Genomic DNA, 19146 nt, shown 5'->3' with positions numbered 1-19146 from the left:
AGGACTGGCCCTGACAATGGACCCTGGGGCACAGCACCAGTGAGCTGCTGCCAGCTGGATTAATTCCACCACCACTCCCTGGCCCGGCCCTCCAGGCAGTTTTTTCCCAGCAAACAGGGAACCTGCTAAATCTGTGAGCTACAAGGACAATGCTCTCCAGGAGAACACTGTGGGAGCAGTGATCACAGGCTTTACTGAAGGCTCAGGTACACAATGGCCACAACCTTTCCCCATCCATTAAGTGTTCATAGGAGGAGGTTGAGTCAGTCAAGCAGGACCTGCTCAAACTCGTGCCTGATGCACACATTGTGAGATTGCACTCCAGGTCATCTGTTCCATACCCTTCCCTGGCACTGAGGTCAGGCTCACAGGCCTGTGGTTCCCCCAGTTGTCCTTCCAAGCCTTCTCATAGATGGGTGTCACATTGGCCAGCCTCCAGTCCCCCAGGAGATCTCCAGTCAACCAGAACTGCTGCTAAACAATGGAGAGTGGAGCTTCGTGAGCTGCTTCACCAGCTCCCTCTGTAGCCTTATGGGGAAGGATGGCATCTCTCTAGACTTGTGCATGTCTGGGCAGCACAGCAGCTCATGAACAACTTGCTGCTGCAGTGTGAGGACTTCATTCTGCTCCTGTCTTCCAGCTCTGGACATGCAGAGGGTAACTGTGCTTTTGGTTAAAGGCTGAGGTCAAGAAGGCATAGAGTACCTCAGCCTTTTCCTCACTCCTGGAGGTCATGTTCCCAGCCCAGTATGCAATAAAGGATGGAGAATCTCCTTGGCCTCTTTTTGTTATTAATGCATTTGGAAAAACATTTTTTCTTAACTTTTATGCTGGTGGTCAGATTCACATCTAGCTGGACTTTCACCTTTCTAGTTTTCTCTCTGATTAACTTCATGACATCCTTGTAGTCTTTCTGAGTTGCCTGACCATTCTTCCAGAGCTGCTAAACTCTCTGTTCTTCCCTGAGTCCTAGTGGAAGCTTGCTGTTCATCTGGGCCAGCCTTCCCTGAACCAGCTTATAGCACATTGGAATGGGCTCCTACTCTGTCTGTATGACCTCTTTCCTGAGGAATGTTCAGCCTTTCTGGGCTCCTTGGCCTGACTGCCACCCAAGGGATTCTCTCAGCCAGTGGTCTGAACAGACCAAAGCCTGTCCTCTACAAGTCCAAGGTAGTGGTTTTGCTGACCCTCTTCCTTCCTCCCACCTTTCACCAAGAACTGAAATCCTGTCATGGTCACTGTACCCAAGATGTCTCAGGCAATCTCATCTCCCACCAGTGCTCCTCTGTTTGCAAACAGCAGATCCCCTGGGACACCTGCCCTGGTGGGCTTGCCTACCAGCTGTGTCAGGAAGTTCTCTTCCACGTGCTCCAGGGACCTCCTGGATCCCACCTGTCTGCTGGGTGGGATTCCAGACACCTGGTAAGTTGAAGATGTCGCTGAGGATGTCAGCAGTGGATGATGTGCGGTCATCCATCTACCTCCAATGGAAATCCTTGCCCACCACTCAGGACATCTGAGACACACCTGGAGGACTGGTTCTGGAATCCCAGGATGAGGGAGGCGTGTCCATACTGGAGCAAGTTCCACAAAGGGCCACTAAGGTGAGAAGGCGCGTGAGCAGAGCCTGGGAGAGCTCTGCTGACTCTCCTTGGACTAGAGCAGGCTGGGCTGTCTGCTCAGGGTGTACAAACACCTGACTGAAGGTGGGTGGGTGAAGGACACCAGCAAGACTCCTCTGGTCAAGGCAGGGATGGCAGGAGACACAATGGGCACAAACTGAAGTGTGGCAAGTTAGAATGAAAGGAATGCTGGTGAAACACTGCTTGAGGTAGCCCAGAGCAGTTGTGGAGTCCCTGTGCTGGGACAAGAGTTGCCATGAGTCCATCCATGGTGCTGCTGTGCATGGAAGGATGTGGGGAGAGGAGAGTGATCTGGGATGCTACAGAGCAATATTTGTTTCAGGCAGCTGAGGAGGAACTGCAGTAAACCCTAAATGTAGTGGCTGTACTGAAAAGGGAGGGATTTTATGAATGTGCCTGTGTGTCTCATGCAAGGGAAGGTCAGCCACCCTTGATCACAGGGGTAGGGGAGAACTGTCATAGAATGGGGGACACCTGGATGTGGCAAAGTCCTTCAATGAGATCCCTGGCATGTGAGGGAGTATTCCCTAATGATGTGTAAGGTATTTAGTTAAAAGAGTGTGTTTACAAGGGGGCCTTCTGTACTTAGGGCTTGGGGGTGGAAGCAGGCAGCTCCATGGAAGGGTCAGCCCCAGAAGCAACGTGAGCACTGGAAATTCTTAGCAAAGGAGGAGAAAAAGAAAACCAGAAATTTTCCTGGCTCAGATTAAAACCTAAAGTGTACTGACAATGAGGTCTGAATTTCTCTATTTTTTTTACAATTGTTTAATAATTATATGGGTTCTTTGCAACATTACGTACATCCTTTCTATGAGCTGCTCACTGGAGAAATGACTGATGTCATATCCTTCTTTATCTATTGTGTTTGTCCACATATCCAGACTGTTTCACTTGTCATTTCTTTTCAGAAGGAGGAAGTGCCAGTACATAGCGTTACAGGCGCTCTCAACAGACGCCAACCTCTTAAAACTCTTCTCCAGCTGAGCAGTGAATTCTGTGGTGTCTTGAAAGCAGGGACAGGTGAGTAATGTTTGCACTTTCTTTGCAATGGCCCTCGCATTTTGAGAGGAAGGGACAGAGGCAGGCTTCCTGTGTTTGTTTCGTTTTGGCTAATGCGGTGTCTGAAGCGTTGCCTTATCTGCTCCAAAAGTAGAAACGTGTTCCTAACTTTATAGAGTTGTGATGGTAGTAAACTTCTGTCTTTTGCTCAAAATGCACTGAACGACCTTGAACCTTGCTTGTGATTAGCCTGGCGTGACACTTTCCTGCCCCTCTACCACACAGGAACTTTCCCCCAAGCACACTTCTTGTGCTCACAAAGCAATAAATGGTTTACAGGGTTAACTCAGCTGTGGTGTGGACGGTGGGGAGTGTGAAGCATCTGTAAAAGGCAGGGTGGACTGGGTTTTGCTGCCTGTAGCACTGGCAGCACGAAGTGACATTTCTGTGCAGGAGGAGAAAACCTTCTGGGGATCCAGAGCTGATCATTTGTCTATCATCTGCCTCTCTGTCCCCCAGTGCTTGGTGCAGAGTGGTGGCTTCATGTTCTGATATTTGGATGCCTCCCCGTGTGGCTGGCAAGTCATTTTTGGGTCCATATGTGACCCAGGCACAGTGTTTGAGGGAGAATTGACAAACAGGACTGTGCAGCTGGGTCCTCTCTTGTGTTCCGTGCCACTTTGGTTGCAGCTATTGGATTAAATTTTTCTGAACTTTTCTGTCCTGGAGCATGGGGCTTTGGAGATGGAGCTCATGGAGGCAAGAGAAATGATTGAATGCTTTAGCATGGGAGAGACCTTGGAGATGCTTGAGTCCAACCCCAAAGCCAACTCTGCCAAGTCCACCACTAAACCAGGTGCCACACATATCTCTTAAATACCTCCAGGGACAGTGGCTGCACTGCTTTCTTGGGCAGCCTGTGCCAATGTCTGATAACTCTTCCAGGGAGTAAAATCCTGAGTAAAGTCCACTCTGAACTCCCTTGCACAACTTGAAACCATTTCTTCTGTTCCTAAAAGCCACATTGTTCCTCACTGCTTCTTCACGTGCTCTTGCCCATCAAGCTTTGGGGCCCAGTGGTGGGCTCAGAGGTGCTGCTTCTGCTGTCCTTCACTTTAAGGAGAGGCAAGGGCAGCAATGCTGATGCTAATGCTGAGCATGGAGCTAGACTGACTTATCTGTTTGTTGCTGCCTCGTTAATAATCTCTTCCACTGCATCCCTCCCTTTTGCCAGAAGAGGAAGTTAGGGCAGGAGAGTGGAGGATTTTCCTGTCCACCAGCAGGATCCACTGGGAGAGCTGAGCAGGTCAGAGCCAGTGTGGGCTGTGCGGGGCAGGGAAGCAGCCTTGGAACTCCCTTTACAAAGGCAGTTCTTGACCTTATTGTCTGCATCTGCCTCCTGAGCTGCCCTGTATCCTTTCCCACCCTCCATCCTGCAAGGCTTTGGTGCCATAAACAATGGGCCAGGCTCTCCACAGGAGCAGGTGGTTGGTTTGGAAAGGCAGAAACTGCCATGTCAACAACCTGGAAGACTGAGGCTTGTGTTTCATTGGGGGGAAGGAGAGATTAGGTATCAGGATAATTAGGGTATCAGGAGAGAACCACTGCTCTCATGACAACCAGCGGGCAGCAGCTCCACACAGTGTCTGCTCACAGGGCTCCAGAAAAGGTCATAAGGAACATTCCTACTTCCTCCTGCCAGGGCTTTGCATACATGTCTCATGTCTGGTGTTCACAGTGACCTGAAGTTCTAGAGGGTGACAGAGGAGGTTTCTAAAGGTATTCCCGGAGTTTGTTGTGCACCGCTATGAAATCGGGACACACCATGAGGAAGGCTCATACTCTGCTGCCTTGTCTGTCAGGTTTTTTCAGATCATGATGGCTGTCTCGGGAGAGCAGGCTCTGGCTGGAGAGAGAATGCTCAGGATGCCCAGCTGCCTCCTAAAGCTGATCAGGGTGGTGCTGAGCCACAAGCCCTGGGCCCTGTTTACCCTCATCTTTGTGTTCGTATCCTTCGCCTACCACAAGTTGTACTGGGGCATGTGGGAGGACCCAGAGAGCAGAGTCCCCACCTATGGCTTGTCTGCTGAGATCAGCTGTGCTCACTCTGTGCCTTCTCCTCTCAACATCACCCGTGGACCCTCTCCTTCTGCAGGAAATGTGTTTTTTGTGGAGACCTCAGAGCAAACTACCCCAAGTTACCTGTTCTCATGCTCAGTGGAGTCAGCAGCCAGGACACACCCTGCATCAAGGGTCATGGTGCTCATGAGAGGCTTGGCCAAAAAGAACACCTCCTTACCCAAGCACTGGGCTTTCTCCTTGCTGAGCTGCTTCCCCAACGTGGAAATCCAACCCCTGGACTTGACAGAGCTCTTTTCTGGAACACCTCTAGCACAGTGGTACTTGCAGCCTCAGAGGCACCAAGAGCCTCATTTTTTCCCTGTCCTGTCTGACGCCTGCAGGATTGTCCTCATGTGGAAATTTGGTGGCATTTACCTGGATACAGACTTCATTGTGCTCAGGAACTTACAAAAACTCACCAATGCCCTTGGGATTCAGGATTATGATGTACTGAATGGGGCCTTTCTGTCCTTTAAGCCCAAGCACAAGTTCATGGAGCTCTGCATGCAGGACTTCGTGGAGGACTACAATGGCTGGGTCTGGGGGCACCAGGGCCCAGAGCTCCTAACTCGTGTCTTCAAGAAGTGGTGCTCCATCCAGACTATTGAGAGCATGACCTGCCAAGGTGTGAGGGCTCTTGCCCAAGAAGTTGTTTATCCTATTCCCTGGCAGGAATGGAAGAAGTTGTTTGAGGCAGTCAATGCCTCAGAGTTTCACAAACTCCTTAAGAACACCTATGCAGTGCACATATGGAACAAACTGAGCCATGGGGCCAAGTTAGAGATCCCCTCCCAGGCTCTGCTGGCTCAGCTCTATTCCCAGTTCTGCCCTGCCACCTATGCAAAGATGAAACACGACTCTGAACTGCTGTCAGGGGCTGCAGTGTGACCTGTGGCCCCTTGGCTGCAGGGATATTCCCCAGACTGAAGGAAACAGAGTGCCTTTGACCTTCCCCAAAGCTGGTTTGCAGACCCCAGAGCAGATGTTCTGTGTGACAGCTCTGTGGCTTTGTGCCTAATATCCCTGATATCTGCCTCAGATCCTCTGTGTTTCAAATTTACAGCAGAACCTGAGTTCAGCCTCTCTTGCTGTCCTTCAGGGCCAGGGAAGGTTGAACTTGTTCATCAGTGTCCTTCAGCTGATGAACTCTCTTAGTGTTTTCCAATGGCTCCTCCTGTGAATCCTGGCCTGAGCTGCCCCTTGTGATGTTTCAGCTATAGGGACCCCTGCCTTGCTCTCGGTGGCATTTGGAATTTTTAGAGAATATTCTGTGTTGCAGGGGACCCACAACCATCATGTGTCCAACCCCTGGCCCTGCTGGGGAGCAGGACAGCCCCAACAATCATGTCCTGAGTGTGAGAGCTTCCTCCTTGGAGCTGTGACCATTCCCTGGTGACTGTTCAGTGCCCAACACCCTCTGGGGAAGAACATGTTCCTGATATCCACCCTGATCCTCCCTGACACAGCTCCAGCTGTTCCCTGGGTCCTGTCCCTGTCACACAGAGCAGAGATCGGAGCCTGTCCTTCCTCTTCCCCTCATGAGGCAGTTGCAGAACTGCTCTGACCTCAGTCTGCCCTTCTCCAGATGAGTAGACCAAGTGACATCAGCTGCTCCTTGTATGGCTTTATCTCCATGTCCCTCCCTTGGACACTCTCTGAGAGCTTTAGATATTTCTCGTATTGTGGCACCCAAAACCACACTTAGTATTGCAGGTGAGGCCAGCCCAGCCCAGAGCAGAGCAGGACAATCCCTCCCTGGGCTGGCCGGCCATTCTGGGCCTGGAACCTCCAGGACAGGGACAGGGATAGGGATGTCCCTCCTGGCCCCAGGGCACTGCTGGCTCATGTCCAGCTGGCACAGGAACCCCCAGGTCCCTTCCTCATTCCCCACTCTGTCCATGCAGCCAGGGCTGCCCCATGCCAGGGGCAGAATCCAGCCTTGTCTTTGTTAAACTGCACCCAGCTGGAGATTGCCCAGCCCTGTCCTTTATCCAGTGCTCTCTGCAGGGCCTCTTCACCTTTGAGGGAGTCAGCAGCTCCTCTCAGTTTTGTATCATCTACAAGCTTACTCAGTATCCCTTCCTGTCCTGCATTGAAGCTTTCAATGGGGGTTTTTAAGAGGATGGGGCCTAAGATGGTGCCCTGTGGAACCCCACAAGTGACAGACTGCCAGTCTGCTGTCACCCCAGTTGCTGCCATTCTTTGTGCTACACCAGTGAGCAAGTTGCTCACCCATCACACAATGTGTTTATCCAGCTGTGGGCTGCACACTGATAGACCATGCCCGTAGCTTTACTGAAATCCAGAAAGATTACATCTACTGATGTTTTTGATCAACTGGGTGCGTTACGTCAGCATGAAAGGAAATCAGTTTTGATAAGCAGGGCTTTCCTCTCAAGAAAATATGCTGGCTGTGACCAATGACTGTGTTGTCCTTCAGTTGTTTTTCAATACCTCCCAGAATAATCATCATCATCTCCATAATTTTACCAGGCACTGGAGTGAGACTGACAAGCCTGTAGCTTCCAGGGTCATCCTTCTTCCCTCTTTGAAAACTGGGGCCTCTCCAGATTCCCAAGACTGTTCAAAAATTATCAAGAGATGCCTTGTGATGATATCAGCCAGTTCTTTATGTATTCTCAGATTAATCCCATCACACCCTATAGATTTATGGGGATCCAGCTGGAGCAGCAGATCCCTCACACCTTCAGGGTTAACTCAGAGTTTATCATTCTCATAGTCACTCTGGCTCAGAGTGCTGGGACTTCCTTAGACCATGATCAGTGTTGAAGACAGAGGCAAAGAAAGTATTAAACAACTCTATCTTGTCTGTGGCCCTGTTTGTGAGGTGACCATCCTCATCCTGTAATTATATCCTGATGTGATTTCTGCACTGCCTTTTGCCATAAATGCATTTTTTTAACCCTTTTTTTATTGTCCCACACATTTCTGGTGGCTTCAATTGCAATGGAGCTTTGGCCACACAAATTCATCCCCTACAGTGGTGAGCAGCATCTTCATATTTCTTCCACATCACCTGACCTTGCTTCCACTGGGCATACACCTTCCCTTTTTACCTTTTCTCCAAAAGAAGATTCCCATTCAGCCAAGGTGGCTTTCTGCCTCATCTGCTTGATTTCTGATTTTTTAGGAATTGCCTGTTCCTGTGCCCTCAGGAGCTGGTGCTTAAAAAGTGCCAGTACTGATGGACCCCAGGACCTTCAAAAGCATTTTCTGTAAATAAAGAGGGGACTTTATTTACTGATTCCCTGAGCAGCCTGAAGTCTGCTCTTCCCATGTCCAGGGTTGAAGTTTTCTTGGTACTTTTCCTTCTGTCCCCAGAGATTTTCAACTCAGTGGCTTCATGGTTGCTGTGGCCAAGACAGCCACCAATCTCCACTCAAGAGAATCACAAGATCCTCTCTGTTGACTACCAACAAACCAAGGAGGGTATCTTTCCAAGTCAGCCCTCTTAGTACCTTTATCATGAAGTTACCATGCAGGTGTTTCAGGAATACATAGGGAGTATGTCAAAATTGGGTTAAGAAACAGAAAATATTTTAAGGTTTGCTGTGGATCTGATGACTATCTCCCTACCTAAATGTGTTCCCTGTGTGTCTAGGTCATTGTATTGTAATAATGCATTTGAAATTAACCTCTTATGAAATGACAAGAGGAGACTAAAACACCCTGGAGTCCTGCCTGTGCCAAATCAAAGCTTCTGTCTGGAAGGTAAAGTGTAAGCAATGTGTGATTATTGCTCTTTTAGATATGCAGTGACTAAAAAATAAGAGAAATATGTATATCAATTTTAATGCAACCTTTTCCTATATGCCATTATTTGCTGAAAAGTACAGTGCTATCATGCACAAAGGAAGACTGATGTAATTTAGATGTAAATTTAATGTGACCAGGAGTATGTTTCATGTTTTCTCAGTGTCACAGCACACTACTGATTAAATACTCCACTGCAGACCAAAAGAGACAAAGTCATCAATTTTTACTTGGAATGAGTTGGATAAAACAACATATTAACTTTGCTATCTGGTCCTGTCCAATCCCCCATGCATTCCTCCTCTCTCCACCACTCCTCCTTCCCTCCAATTTGAAAAGAAAAATTTTCTGTTCACTCCACTAGTCTTCACTAGTGGTGCTGAGCAGTACAGGGTATGCTGTTCCAATGTGGTGCCCATGGCGCCACACAACCACCTGTAGCTCATACTCATCTATCTTCACTGTTTCACGTGAGACTCTTTCTTCAGACAGCAGGAAAATGACTGTGTAAAGGGCAAATTCGAACTCTGGGCTGACACCAATGAAGGTGCTTCCAACTGGCTTCACTGGGCCTTTCCAGCTGAACTGGATGCTCAAAACTTGGTGATCCTTGTCAGGCTGAAAACATAAATGGAACAACAGAATAATCTCCAACACAGTGTGACTGGACAGATAGAATTTCTGATTCCAGATTTTTGAGTGCTTTGTAAGATTGAGTTCATCCTTGATGTGCCTCAATGCTATAGCTGGAGCACAATCTTTTCCCTGACTACTGGAGCATACATGACCATTTATCCCAACTAAACCTCAGTAGTGTTGCAATTTTGTAAAAACCAGCACTACTTTTTAAAATAGTTTTTTTGCAAAAAAAAGCTGGAAGACATGCTACTATTCATTCTTCTTATACAGTTATGTATTGGATATACTTATTACTGTTCAAAACACTGAGCCTATGATTATATCATTACACTTGTTTTGTTGCAACTGTTATCTCTGGATATATTTGTCTTACTTGCTAAAATCCCCCAAAGGCTTGTTCTTACCCTGGTTTTGTTCTTCCGAGCCACGTATCCCTTGTAATCAATCTGGTCACGCTTTTCCTGAAGGTAAAATTGCACCCAGTTGTGCAAACCTAAGATCTCTTTCCCATGCCTTGTTTCTCCAACAAAAACATGTTCAAAACCACAAGAATCAGGTCTGTAATGAATAAGGAAAAAAAAAAAGAAAAAATAATATACAGGTTTTTTATGTTTCATAGAGGCATAGAATGGTTTGGGTTGGAAGGGATGTTAAAGCTCATTTCATTCTGAACCCCTGATATGGGCAGAGACACCTTCCACTAGCCCAGGTTGCTCAAAGTCACCCACTCTGTCATTCTGAAGACATTCTGAAGCTGTCTTCCAGTCAGATGGCACATGGGCTTACATTTACCTTAATCAGAACAGCACAGAGATTATCAGTGCCAGTACTCATTCATCAAACATACCTGTCTCCTTCTTTCCTGGCATAGAGCTGGAACCAGATATAATAAAGCTGACGTTTGAAATCAGCAAGGTTTGGTTTTGCTAGGTTTTTTCTCAGCAGATAGGCATGAGCTAGCTGGGGGATAGAAAACCAAGATACAGTTTACTTCTTTAAGTAAACTTTATTCAGTATTTCCGTGACAAAAAAGATCTGTGTTACTCACTCTCATGACTTCTGTTGCTAAGATAGCATCAAGGAAACAATTGTTTTCAACTATTTCTTCCGGAGTCACTACTTCTGCTACACCAGTTGATGCCTCATAGTTGTCCAATAAGGAAATAAAGGCTGCAGAAAAAGATAAACTTTCAGTCTGCTCATATGCCTGATGCAGGCATTAGAGTGCCATCATAAAAAGTCATCACAGAATATGCCTTGACAGCCCTGAGAGAAAGCCATTCCTTTATATGTCAGGTTCTACTCTCAGGTATACTGTTAAATGTAGGCTTCAAGGTGACTCAAGGCCAGATCAGTGCTATACTTACTAAAGATCTTTTTAAAGATAAACAGCTTCCTTATGAAGCCAAGTGCTGAAGTAATAATGACCTTCTAACAAAACAAACCACATCTGGCCACCACAATTACAGGTATAGACTTAGAACCTTGAGCTATGCTGGCACAAGGTTTTGTGGGCATTATTTCAGTAGAGGAATAATAGAGCATAAACCTATATCAGATGTCTTGAGCTTGAGAAAAATTAGGGAAGGAAACATGCATTCATAGACAGGGCTGAAGTATAGCCCCCAAGAGAAATGCAAGACTTAGCTGTGGGTTTAGGTCTATCTGAAAGGGCTTGGAAGCTACGAGTAAAGATCAATTTGGTGCCTTTTTCAATGCATAAAGTCAAATAATGGTTTGGGTTGGAAGAGACCTTGAACCAGTTCAAACTTCCTGCCATGGGCAGGGACACCTTCCACTATCTCAGGTTGTTCACTGCCCCGTCCAGCCTGGCCTTGGACATTTCCAGGGATGGAGCAGCCACAGATTCTGTGGACAAACTGTTCACCACTGTGTCTCAATGTCTCAACATCCTTGAAAAGCAGGATATGACCAAAAGTATGTGTTCTATAATCATCTGTTGAAATCAGGTGAGGCAGTGATTCTGATCTCTGGAGGGGGTTATCTTCTGATAATGGGCTATTTGTTGAAACCAGGTGGGGCAGTGCTCTTTATCTTTTCCACAACCCATCCTTCCTCCAAGGAGGTATTTTCTGTTAATGGGCCATTCAGTCCCACTGCATGGCTGATAAAATTACATCATCCCATTGTTATATGCCCCACCCAAGAGGAGGAGCCAAGCCTTTCCTACCTAGATAAAAACTGAGTTTTGGAACACCAAGGCAGCATTTTCCACTGGATTCCAGAGGAAAAGCCAGACCTTTCCACATCCTCCCTGGACCTTCAGAGGAAAACTGCACCTTCTACAGGAGCACTGCTCCAGCTGAACCACATCTGCCACTGCAGGAGGATGCAGCCACCATTTAATGGGACTGCTGCCAACAAACTGACTGACTGACAGGGTGTCAGGTTGTATTCTGACTGTCAGTGTTTTGGGTTTGTTTTTTTTAAATACTGTATTTCTATTTTAATTTTTCCTAGTAAAACACTGTTATTCCTATTCCCATATCTTTACCTGAGAGCTAATTAATTTCAAAATTATAATAATTTGGAGGGAGAAGGTTTACATAGTCCATTTCAAGAAAGGCTCTTGCCTTTCTTAACAAACACCTGTCTTTCAAACCAAGACACTCAGCTGCCCTCAGAGGAAAAAATTTCTTTCTAAATTCTAATATAAAGCTCCACTCAGCCAGTGTGAAGCCATTGCCCCTTGTCCTGTCACTCCAGGCCCTTGTCAAGAGTCTCTCTCCATCTTTCCTGTGGCTCCCTTCAGGCACTGCAAGGCCACAGTGAGGTCACCCCAAAGCTTTTCCTCCCCAGGCTGAACAATCCCAGTTCCCTCAGCCTTTCCTCCCAGCAGAGCTGCTCCATCCCTCTGATCCCTTGGTGTTCCCTGGCTCCAGCAGCTCCCTGTCCTTCCTGTGCTGTCCCAGGCTGGGTGCAGCCCTGCAGGGGGGTCTCAGCAGAGCAGGGCAGAGGGGCAGAATCCCCCCTCCCCTGCTGCCCTGGGCTCTGCCTTGGGGCAGGGCCAGCTCTCACCCACAGCACCCCCCAGTCCTTCTGCCAGGGCTGCTCCCTCTGCTCATCCCCAGCCTGGATTCACCCCAGGGCTTGTCCTGACCCAGCTGCAGCACCTGCACCTGATCTTGTCAAACCCTGAGATTCCCTTGGGCCACTTCTCGAGCTTGTGGTAAGTGTCTCATCCCTTTTACTTTGTATTGGAAAGTCAGAGAATTCAGATTTTGCTTAAGGCACAAAAGGATGTTCCTCCTGAGGCTCGGGTACAGGTAATCTCTCCCTTCAATCATCTACAGCCTGATGATCCTCACCACCACCCAAATTATATACAATGTTATATTTTAGGCAGTCAGGTTGAAAATAGTACAGATTTTTTATATCACATCCACGATTAACAAAAGAACAGGCCTCACTTGCGAAAGTTTTTATGCTCCTCAGGCGTTCTTCATTTACATTGTGAAACAGACGTCTGGCTGCATTGTCCTGGACAGCACTGTCACCTTGCTGTGCTGGACCTGCTTTTCCCTAGGAAAAACATCAGAGGAAAACAATGTCAAGAGTGAATTATCCAACCTTAGAGGAGACAGTGCCTGCCTTTGTAATAGTCAAACCCAACCCAATAAAGCTATCAGGATTCTTTGCTAGGAATTGTCTTCCTATGAAACAAGAGAAGGTATTACAGATCTGACAGCATAAAGACCACCTCTGACAACTGTAAGAGCCTGAAATTTCTCTGTTGACTCAGAGATGATTGTAATGGCCCATGTGGTAGTTCAGTTCTGCTCAGTAACCAGCTGTACTGTTATACTATATACATCACAAATGGTAAATAGAAGTAATGTAGAGCAAGGGCTCTCTCCCACCACAAATAAATAAAAAGGAGATTTGGGCACTTTCTGTCACTGCAGTTTTAAAGAGGCTTTCCTGATAATTTTCAAATTTCTATTTCATAAAGGGCATTCTTAAGGAAAGAAGATAGATGAGTAGCAGCTTGTTAACACAGGTAAGAGGTACCTAGAGCCTTGTTCTGACAAATGGAGAAACCATATGGGAGAAGTTTTCCCCACACAATTCGGCCTGAGGTAAGTACCACTATTTTATCAGCAACAGGAAATTATCTGTTATAATATGATGCAACATTGGAATAAAGTGTTTGAGTAACATCAGAATAAAGTGAGTTCTTGTGTGAGTACAAACCTAGATTGTGAATATTCTGGCCTGTTGCAATTTGTGGCCGAAACACTTGGCCACTGCTCTCTCAGAGAAACCCAGGAATTTCTCAGATTCCTCCCTTATTACCCTAAGAATGACCTGGGACCTATCTCTCTTTCTCCCTTGCTGCAAGTCACCCAGACCACACACACAAGCTGCCATTCACATGCTGAAATACACAGGGTGGAGCAGAACACCTCTAGTGCTGCTCAAAGTGTGGTTAACATTGAATTCAGACTCTGTTTCTCAGGGTGTCATCTTGTTTGGTCTTGAAAACCTCCAGAGATGGAGATTTCACAGCCTCGCTGGGTATCCTGTTCCTTTGTCTTTATTGAATTTCCTGATGTTCCTCAGCATGTTCTTCCAGCCTGCCTCTGTCCAGTGGAAGAGAAGCCCTGCACCTGAGCATACCAACTTCCCCACAGTTTGCTGTCATCTGCAAAACTGGAAGGGTTGCACACTAGTTCTTCCTCCAGCTCACAGACAGGGAGATGAAATATTGCAGGAGCCAAAACAGACACTTGAGAGACTCCACTTGTAACCGAAGTCCAGGTAAGTGTGAACCATTTGTGGTCTCTGTACCACTCCCTCTCCCAAGGCATGCTTTCCTCACTGGACATGACACAGCATGGACACTTTTTCAGCAAAAGGCACTTTTGGAGTGACTTGGCAATTGCTTACCTGCACATCAATGGTGTAGTCAATCCCAGGCCTGAGGCGGTGGACATCTGCAGCCCACATCTCATTGAAAAGCTGAGAAAGCTCATGATTTAAGGCATTTCTGCCAAGAAATACAGAGAAATACATGTGCTAAAAAAAAAGGCATTGTGCTGTTATTTCTGCAAGTCACTTCTAGAGTCTTCTATTCTGGATATCAGCATGTCATCAAGTTGCTCTTTTTCCCCCTCATCTTCCTGTCAGTGCTGCTGTAAAAACCACAATCTTATGGTCCAAATTCCTTTTTATAGAATGCAGGTAACCTATAAGGAAACCTGAGGCTTCCCTTAGATTGTCAGACAGCAAAGTTCTTGTTGATAAATCTTCCTGTGATTTCCATGCAATGAAACAAAAAGGAAGATGGTCGTGTTTCATTCCCAAGGATTCTGTGCACCTGGTGTATATGCTCCCTGCCCTTATCTGAACTCATGAACCCTTTTAAATTTTTTTTTCTCTCCTCTGCCCAACTGTGATAGGGGAGGGTGAGGGAATCACTCTCCTGGTGTTTGGCCAATGTCAAACCACAACAGGTTGTTGTGAGGAAGTGCCCAGAGGTAGCTCCAGTTCCAAGTACATTGTGGCCACACTAAGAGGGGATCAGAACAACAGTGTGGAGAAGAAGAGAAGTGCATTAATCTTTAAATGACTGACAGTGGAATCAATCAGTTACAAACCAGCACATGCATCAAAGCCCAGAGAAGAACTGCTGGATAATTTTGAATTCTCCTCCAAAAGAGAAGTTTTCCAGAAAAGAAGAAAAATACAGAAATCTGTCAACAACTGGCATTTCTTTCAAACAGCTCTTGGGGAAACTTGACATGATTTTAGCAACTGGTTCTTCCACACTGAACCAAGGCACCTTCAATCCCAGCTCTGAACCTCTGATCAGTGTTATGTCTTCTCCTTCTGTTCTGGCCAGGGTGGAGATAATTCACTCCATTCTCCTGCCAGTGGCAAATTCCGTGTTATCTAGCAGAAAGAGCAAACAAAGAACATGGCAAAGGCACAAGGGGAGGGCAGATAATCATAACTACAGCAGCTGCCACACCTCCAGAGGCACCCAGAAGATTGTTACCAGCATGCAGCAACCCTGCCAACACAACAGGAAGCAAAAATCCTCTCTACGATGCTTTTATAGCAGCAATCTTATAAACTCTTCCCTTTTTCCTTCAAGCAAGATTCCACACAGAATGTTTTCCTTTGCAATTTGATTATGCCAGCATAAAGGTAGTGGTGACAAAGGGTGAGTAAGGCTCTAAACGCTGCGTCTGCATACAATAAAAATACCTCATGCACTGATCTCTGATGCACCTACCCAACCTTCTCTACCTACCCAAGCTTCTCCTTCCCTTACTTGTAATGGAGTCTAGTCCTGTATAATTGTGTACATCTGTGCATTTGTCTATCAACAAGATTTATAAAGAGCTGTGTGTTGGTTTTGCATGGCCTGGTTTTTGGTAGTGGGGGGGCCACAGAGGTGCCTTCTTCTGTGAGAAGCTGCTAGAAGCTTCTGCTCTGTCCAGCAGAGCCAATCCCTGATGCCTCTGAAGATAGACATGCCACTGGCCAAGACTGGGACAATTAGAGACTCTGGGAATGCCTGTGATAACAACTTTAAAAAGAAAACCAACACAAAGTGGGTGCAGTTCTTTTCCCAGCCAGAGAAGAAAGGGAAGTGAGAATATGGGAGGGAAAACAACATGAAGACACCAAAGTCAGAGGAGAAGTGGGAGGGGAAGAGGTTTTCCAGGCACTGGAACTGAGATTCCTCTGGGTCTGTGGTGAGACCATGGTGAGGCAGCTGTGCCCTGCAGCTCCTGGGATTCAAGGGGATGCAGAGATCCCCCCACAGCCCATGGAGGAGGTGCCCACACCAGAGCAGGTGGATGCCTGGAGGAGGCTGTGATCCAGTGGGAGACCCAGTGAAGAGAGGGGGACCTGATTCCAGGCTGGAGCAGCCTGTCCTTAGAGGACTGTACCCCATGGAAAGAGAGACCCACACTGCAGCAGTACTGGGAGGACTGTGTGCCCATGGGAGAGACTCACATGCTGCTGCTCATGACATGCTCATGCACTTGGTGTATATTCTCCCAGTCCTTATTTGAACTCATGAACCTTTTGTTAATTTTTTTTTCTCTCCTCTGCCCAACTGTGATAGGGGAGGGTGAGGGAATGATTCTCCTGGTGTTTGGCCAATGTCAAACCACAACAGGTTGTTGTGAGGAAGTGCCCAGAGGTAGCTCCAGTTCCAAGTACATTGTGGCCACACTAAGAGGGGATCAGAACAACAGTGTGGAGAAGAAGAGAAGTGCATTAATCTTTAAATGACTGACAGTGGAATCAATCAGTTACAAACCAGCACATGCATCAAAGCCCAGAGAAGAACCTCTGGATAATTTTGAATTCTCCTCCAAAAGAGAAGTTTTCCAGAAAAGAAGGAAAATACAGAAATGTGTCAACTCGCTGCATCCTCCTACCAGTGGCAAATTCCATGTTCTCTAGGAGAAAGAGCAAACAAAGAACATGGCAAAGGCACAAGGGCAGGGCAGATAACCATAACTACAGCAGCTGCCACACCTCAGCCAGCCCACCTGTAACTTTGGATCTGAGCCACTGTGTTCCAGAACAATGCTGGAGGCAATGACAGTCCATTTTCCCTCAGATCCTTCAGTACTTTAGGATATTTGTGGATGAGAAATCTAAAAGTTCACTTGAATTTTTAATTGGGCTTGAACATGTGTCAATGCCTGAAAAAAGGAAAAGGATTAAAAATTCCAGAGCCAACGGATATGGTTGTAGCCAAGGTTAATGTGAAGGAAATTTGTGCTTGGAACAGGTACCGGCTCGGATCTCACAGTGGAGAAGAGGCTGTCACAGAAGAGCTTCATTCAGCCCCTGCCCAAACCCCAGGCTCTGCCTGTACAGCAAGTGGGGCTTGTGGCATCACATTGTCAGCACTGGCTGGGCAGCCCAAACAAGGCCCCTGCTCAGTGTCCCAGGGAGCTGCCTCAGAAGACACCAAAAGCAGCAATTTTTTTTATTTAAAGTCATTCTTCCATATTCTTTCTGGAGTCTTATGGAGAGCAAGCCCTTTTCAAAAGAGTTTACCAACCAACACCAAACAGGAAACTGCTCACTCCAGCAGCTCAGCTGGATGCCCAAGGGCAGCACTGGTGAGTTCACAGAACAGTACTGGAGATGTTTTCCATGCTTCAAGCCTTTACCTTAGACTGCCCTAATTTTGTTGGATCACTTTGGTGCTGTGTTCTGGACCCTCTTGCTGTCTGCTTCTCTGCGTCAGCTTATCCTGTCTGAGAACCATCATAATATGTTTAAATGAGTTTTTACTTTGGAAGGAACTACTGCTGGTGAAAAGGAGTCTGCTGCCTGCTCAACATCCAAGGTATGTGGAACATTAAGGAGGGTGTCATTTGGGTTTATTATAATGGTTTTTTGCACAAATACAGTATTTTATATACATATCTTTTAGTATGTGTGTATTTTGGTAATAGTCACCTATCTAGGAGGGATTTGTCACCTCTTTAATACCCACTTGCTCTCAGATTTGTCCCGTGTTTATAATGCACTGTAGGGTCCTGTTTGACCTTTCCTCCTTTAGAAATACTATGAAATATCACATGAGCTAAAGGTGTTTACTCAGGAGAGGGTTACAGCAAGAATTTACCTACAGAATTAAATCCTTATTTTTGTTCAATAAATATACTTCTAGATACTACCACAATATCATGGACTTTTCCTCTCCTTTTTGTTGTCCCTTTAGTTCTCAAATAGAGAGAGCACCTGTTTATACTGTAACTGAAGACTGAAAAAAAAAAAAATAATAATACTCTTGCTAAAGCAAAAAACTTGTCTAGCAACTTACACAGTCATCTTTTAAAAACTCTTTCTGAATGGTATTTCTTTTAAAAGGGCCATAAATTTAGCTTGCACATACAAGGTGAGACAACTTCAATGAGAAGATGCCCATCACCTTCATGCAAATCTATGACACACCAGCATGTAGGTAAGGTTGTCCTGGAAAACTGTGTTGCATATTTTCTCCCTGCTTTTCAGCACAATGGCATGGGTGACTCAAAACAGAGATTTTTATCATCAATTCTCAAGCTCTTCCCTATGGTGAAAGCTCTGAGTTGTTAGTTTTATGCTTGCACATAGAATTAATTATTTCTGTGCAAAGTCTGGCCAATTGGATTTTGTCCAGTTGGAGCCTTGCTTGGATGTGCTGACATGAGCAAAGCACCACCCCAGTAACAAAACTCAGCCTGCACTTTTAAGAGTTGAGAAAACCTGGGGGAGGCTTTTTGCAATAGTAACTGCTGCACCACCAGTGTGCTTAGAGCCAAAGAATATAACATCTCTATGTTATTGTTCATTCTACCCAAAACAATGCTCCAAGAAGAATTTATTGCTACAAATCAGAAATTACTCAAGACATGAAGAGAATTAAAGGTCAGTGGCAAATAATGTGAACAAGTCAACAGTGTCAAAACAAGAAAAACAGGTATTGCAAATGGGGCACATGAAGCCCTGCAAATAAAGTCTGATTGAACACCTTCTCCAAAGTATATCTACTTTCAGAGATCCTTCCAATAACTTGCAATTTTAAACAGCCTTTAAACATTACATAGAGAAGAAAAGGATTTGGAATACCTGATGGGCGGCCATTTACAAGAAGTTTCCAACCATTTAAAAAACTTGGTTCAAATGTTGTGAAATACATGCAACAGCTTTTATGGCTAACAGAAGATAGAAACAATTCTCTAGATTTTCTTCTTAGGCCAGTCTTTGTCTTCTATTTGAGTCCAGTTATTCTTTTGTTTTTTTCCATTTAAAGCTAGTATTTGAAATACCTAAGGATAAATAAGGTAGGTTTTGTAGGGGTAAAGGAAAAGGCAATTTCAAGGGGCAAACATGAGAGTGGAACAATCAGTCAAGGTCCTGGGCAGCTGTTGGAAGAGCTGATTCTAAGTTACCAGCTATGTTTAAGCACAATCTGATTTTA

At 46.0% G+C, this 19146-nt stretch overlaps 2 protein-coding genes and 1 pseudogene across 4 annotated transcripts in view; 1 reads left to right on the top strand and 2 right to left on the bottom strand.

Moving 5' to 3' along the window:
* The window catches only part of LOC306801299 (dynein axonemal intermediate chain 7-like), a 253256-nt gene that overhangs the window by 32688 nt on the left and 201422 nt on the right, over positions 1-19146 (bottom strand). The gene's annotated exons all lie outside the window — the stretch shown is intronic.
* LOC306801300 (lactosylceramide 4-alpha-galactosyltransferase pseudogene) lies at positions 1300-6156 on the top strand (annotated as a pseudogene). 2 transcript variants are annotated; one of them, XR_013777935.1, is made up of 4 exons: positions 1300-1324; positions 1355-1604; positions 2555-2663; positions 4515-6156. The product of XR_013777935.1 is annotated as a lactosylceramide 4-alpha-galactosyltransferase pseudogene (transcript). The 2 variants fall into 2 exon arrangements; XR_013777936.1 differs by lacking the exons at positions 1300-1324; positions 1355-1604 and having other exon boundaries at positions 2408-2663.
* Positions 6183-15852, bottom strand: LOC306801305 (poly(U)-specific endoribonuclease-A-like). The gene is made up of 8 exons (XM_079304258.1): positions 14798-15852; positions 14088-14216; positions 12608-12719; positions 10225-10346; positions 10024-10136; positions 9581-9734; positions 6655-9155; positions 6183-6242 (listed from the first exon to the last, which is right to left on the bottom strand). The coding sequence occupies exons 1-7, from the start codon at positions 14807-14809 to the stop codon at positions 8898-8900; spliced, it is 900 nt and encodes a 299-aa protein (XP_079160384.1). The 5' UTR covers positions 14810-15852; the 3' UTR covers positions 6183-6242; positions 6655-8897.

The sequence above is a fragment of the Erithacus rubecula genome (genome assembly GCF_903797595.1).
Source record: "Erithacus rubecula genome assembly, chromosome: 4".
Classification (NCBI taxonomy): domain Eukaryota; kingdom Metazoa; phylum Chordata; class Aves; order Passeriformes; family Muscicapidae; genus Erithacus; species Erithacus rubecula.
This window is presented reverse-complemented; position numbering and strand designations above follow the sequence as displayed.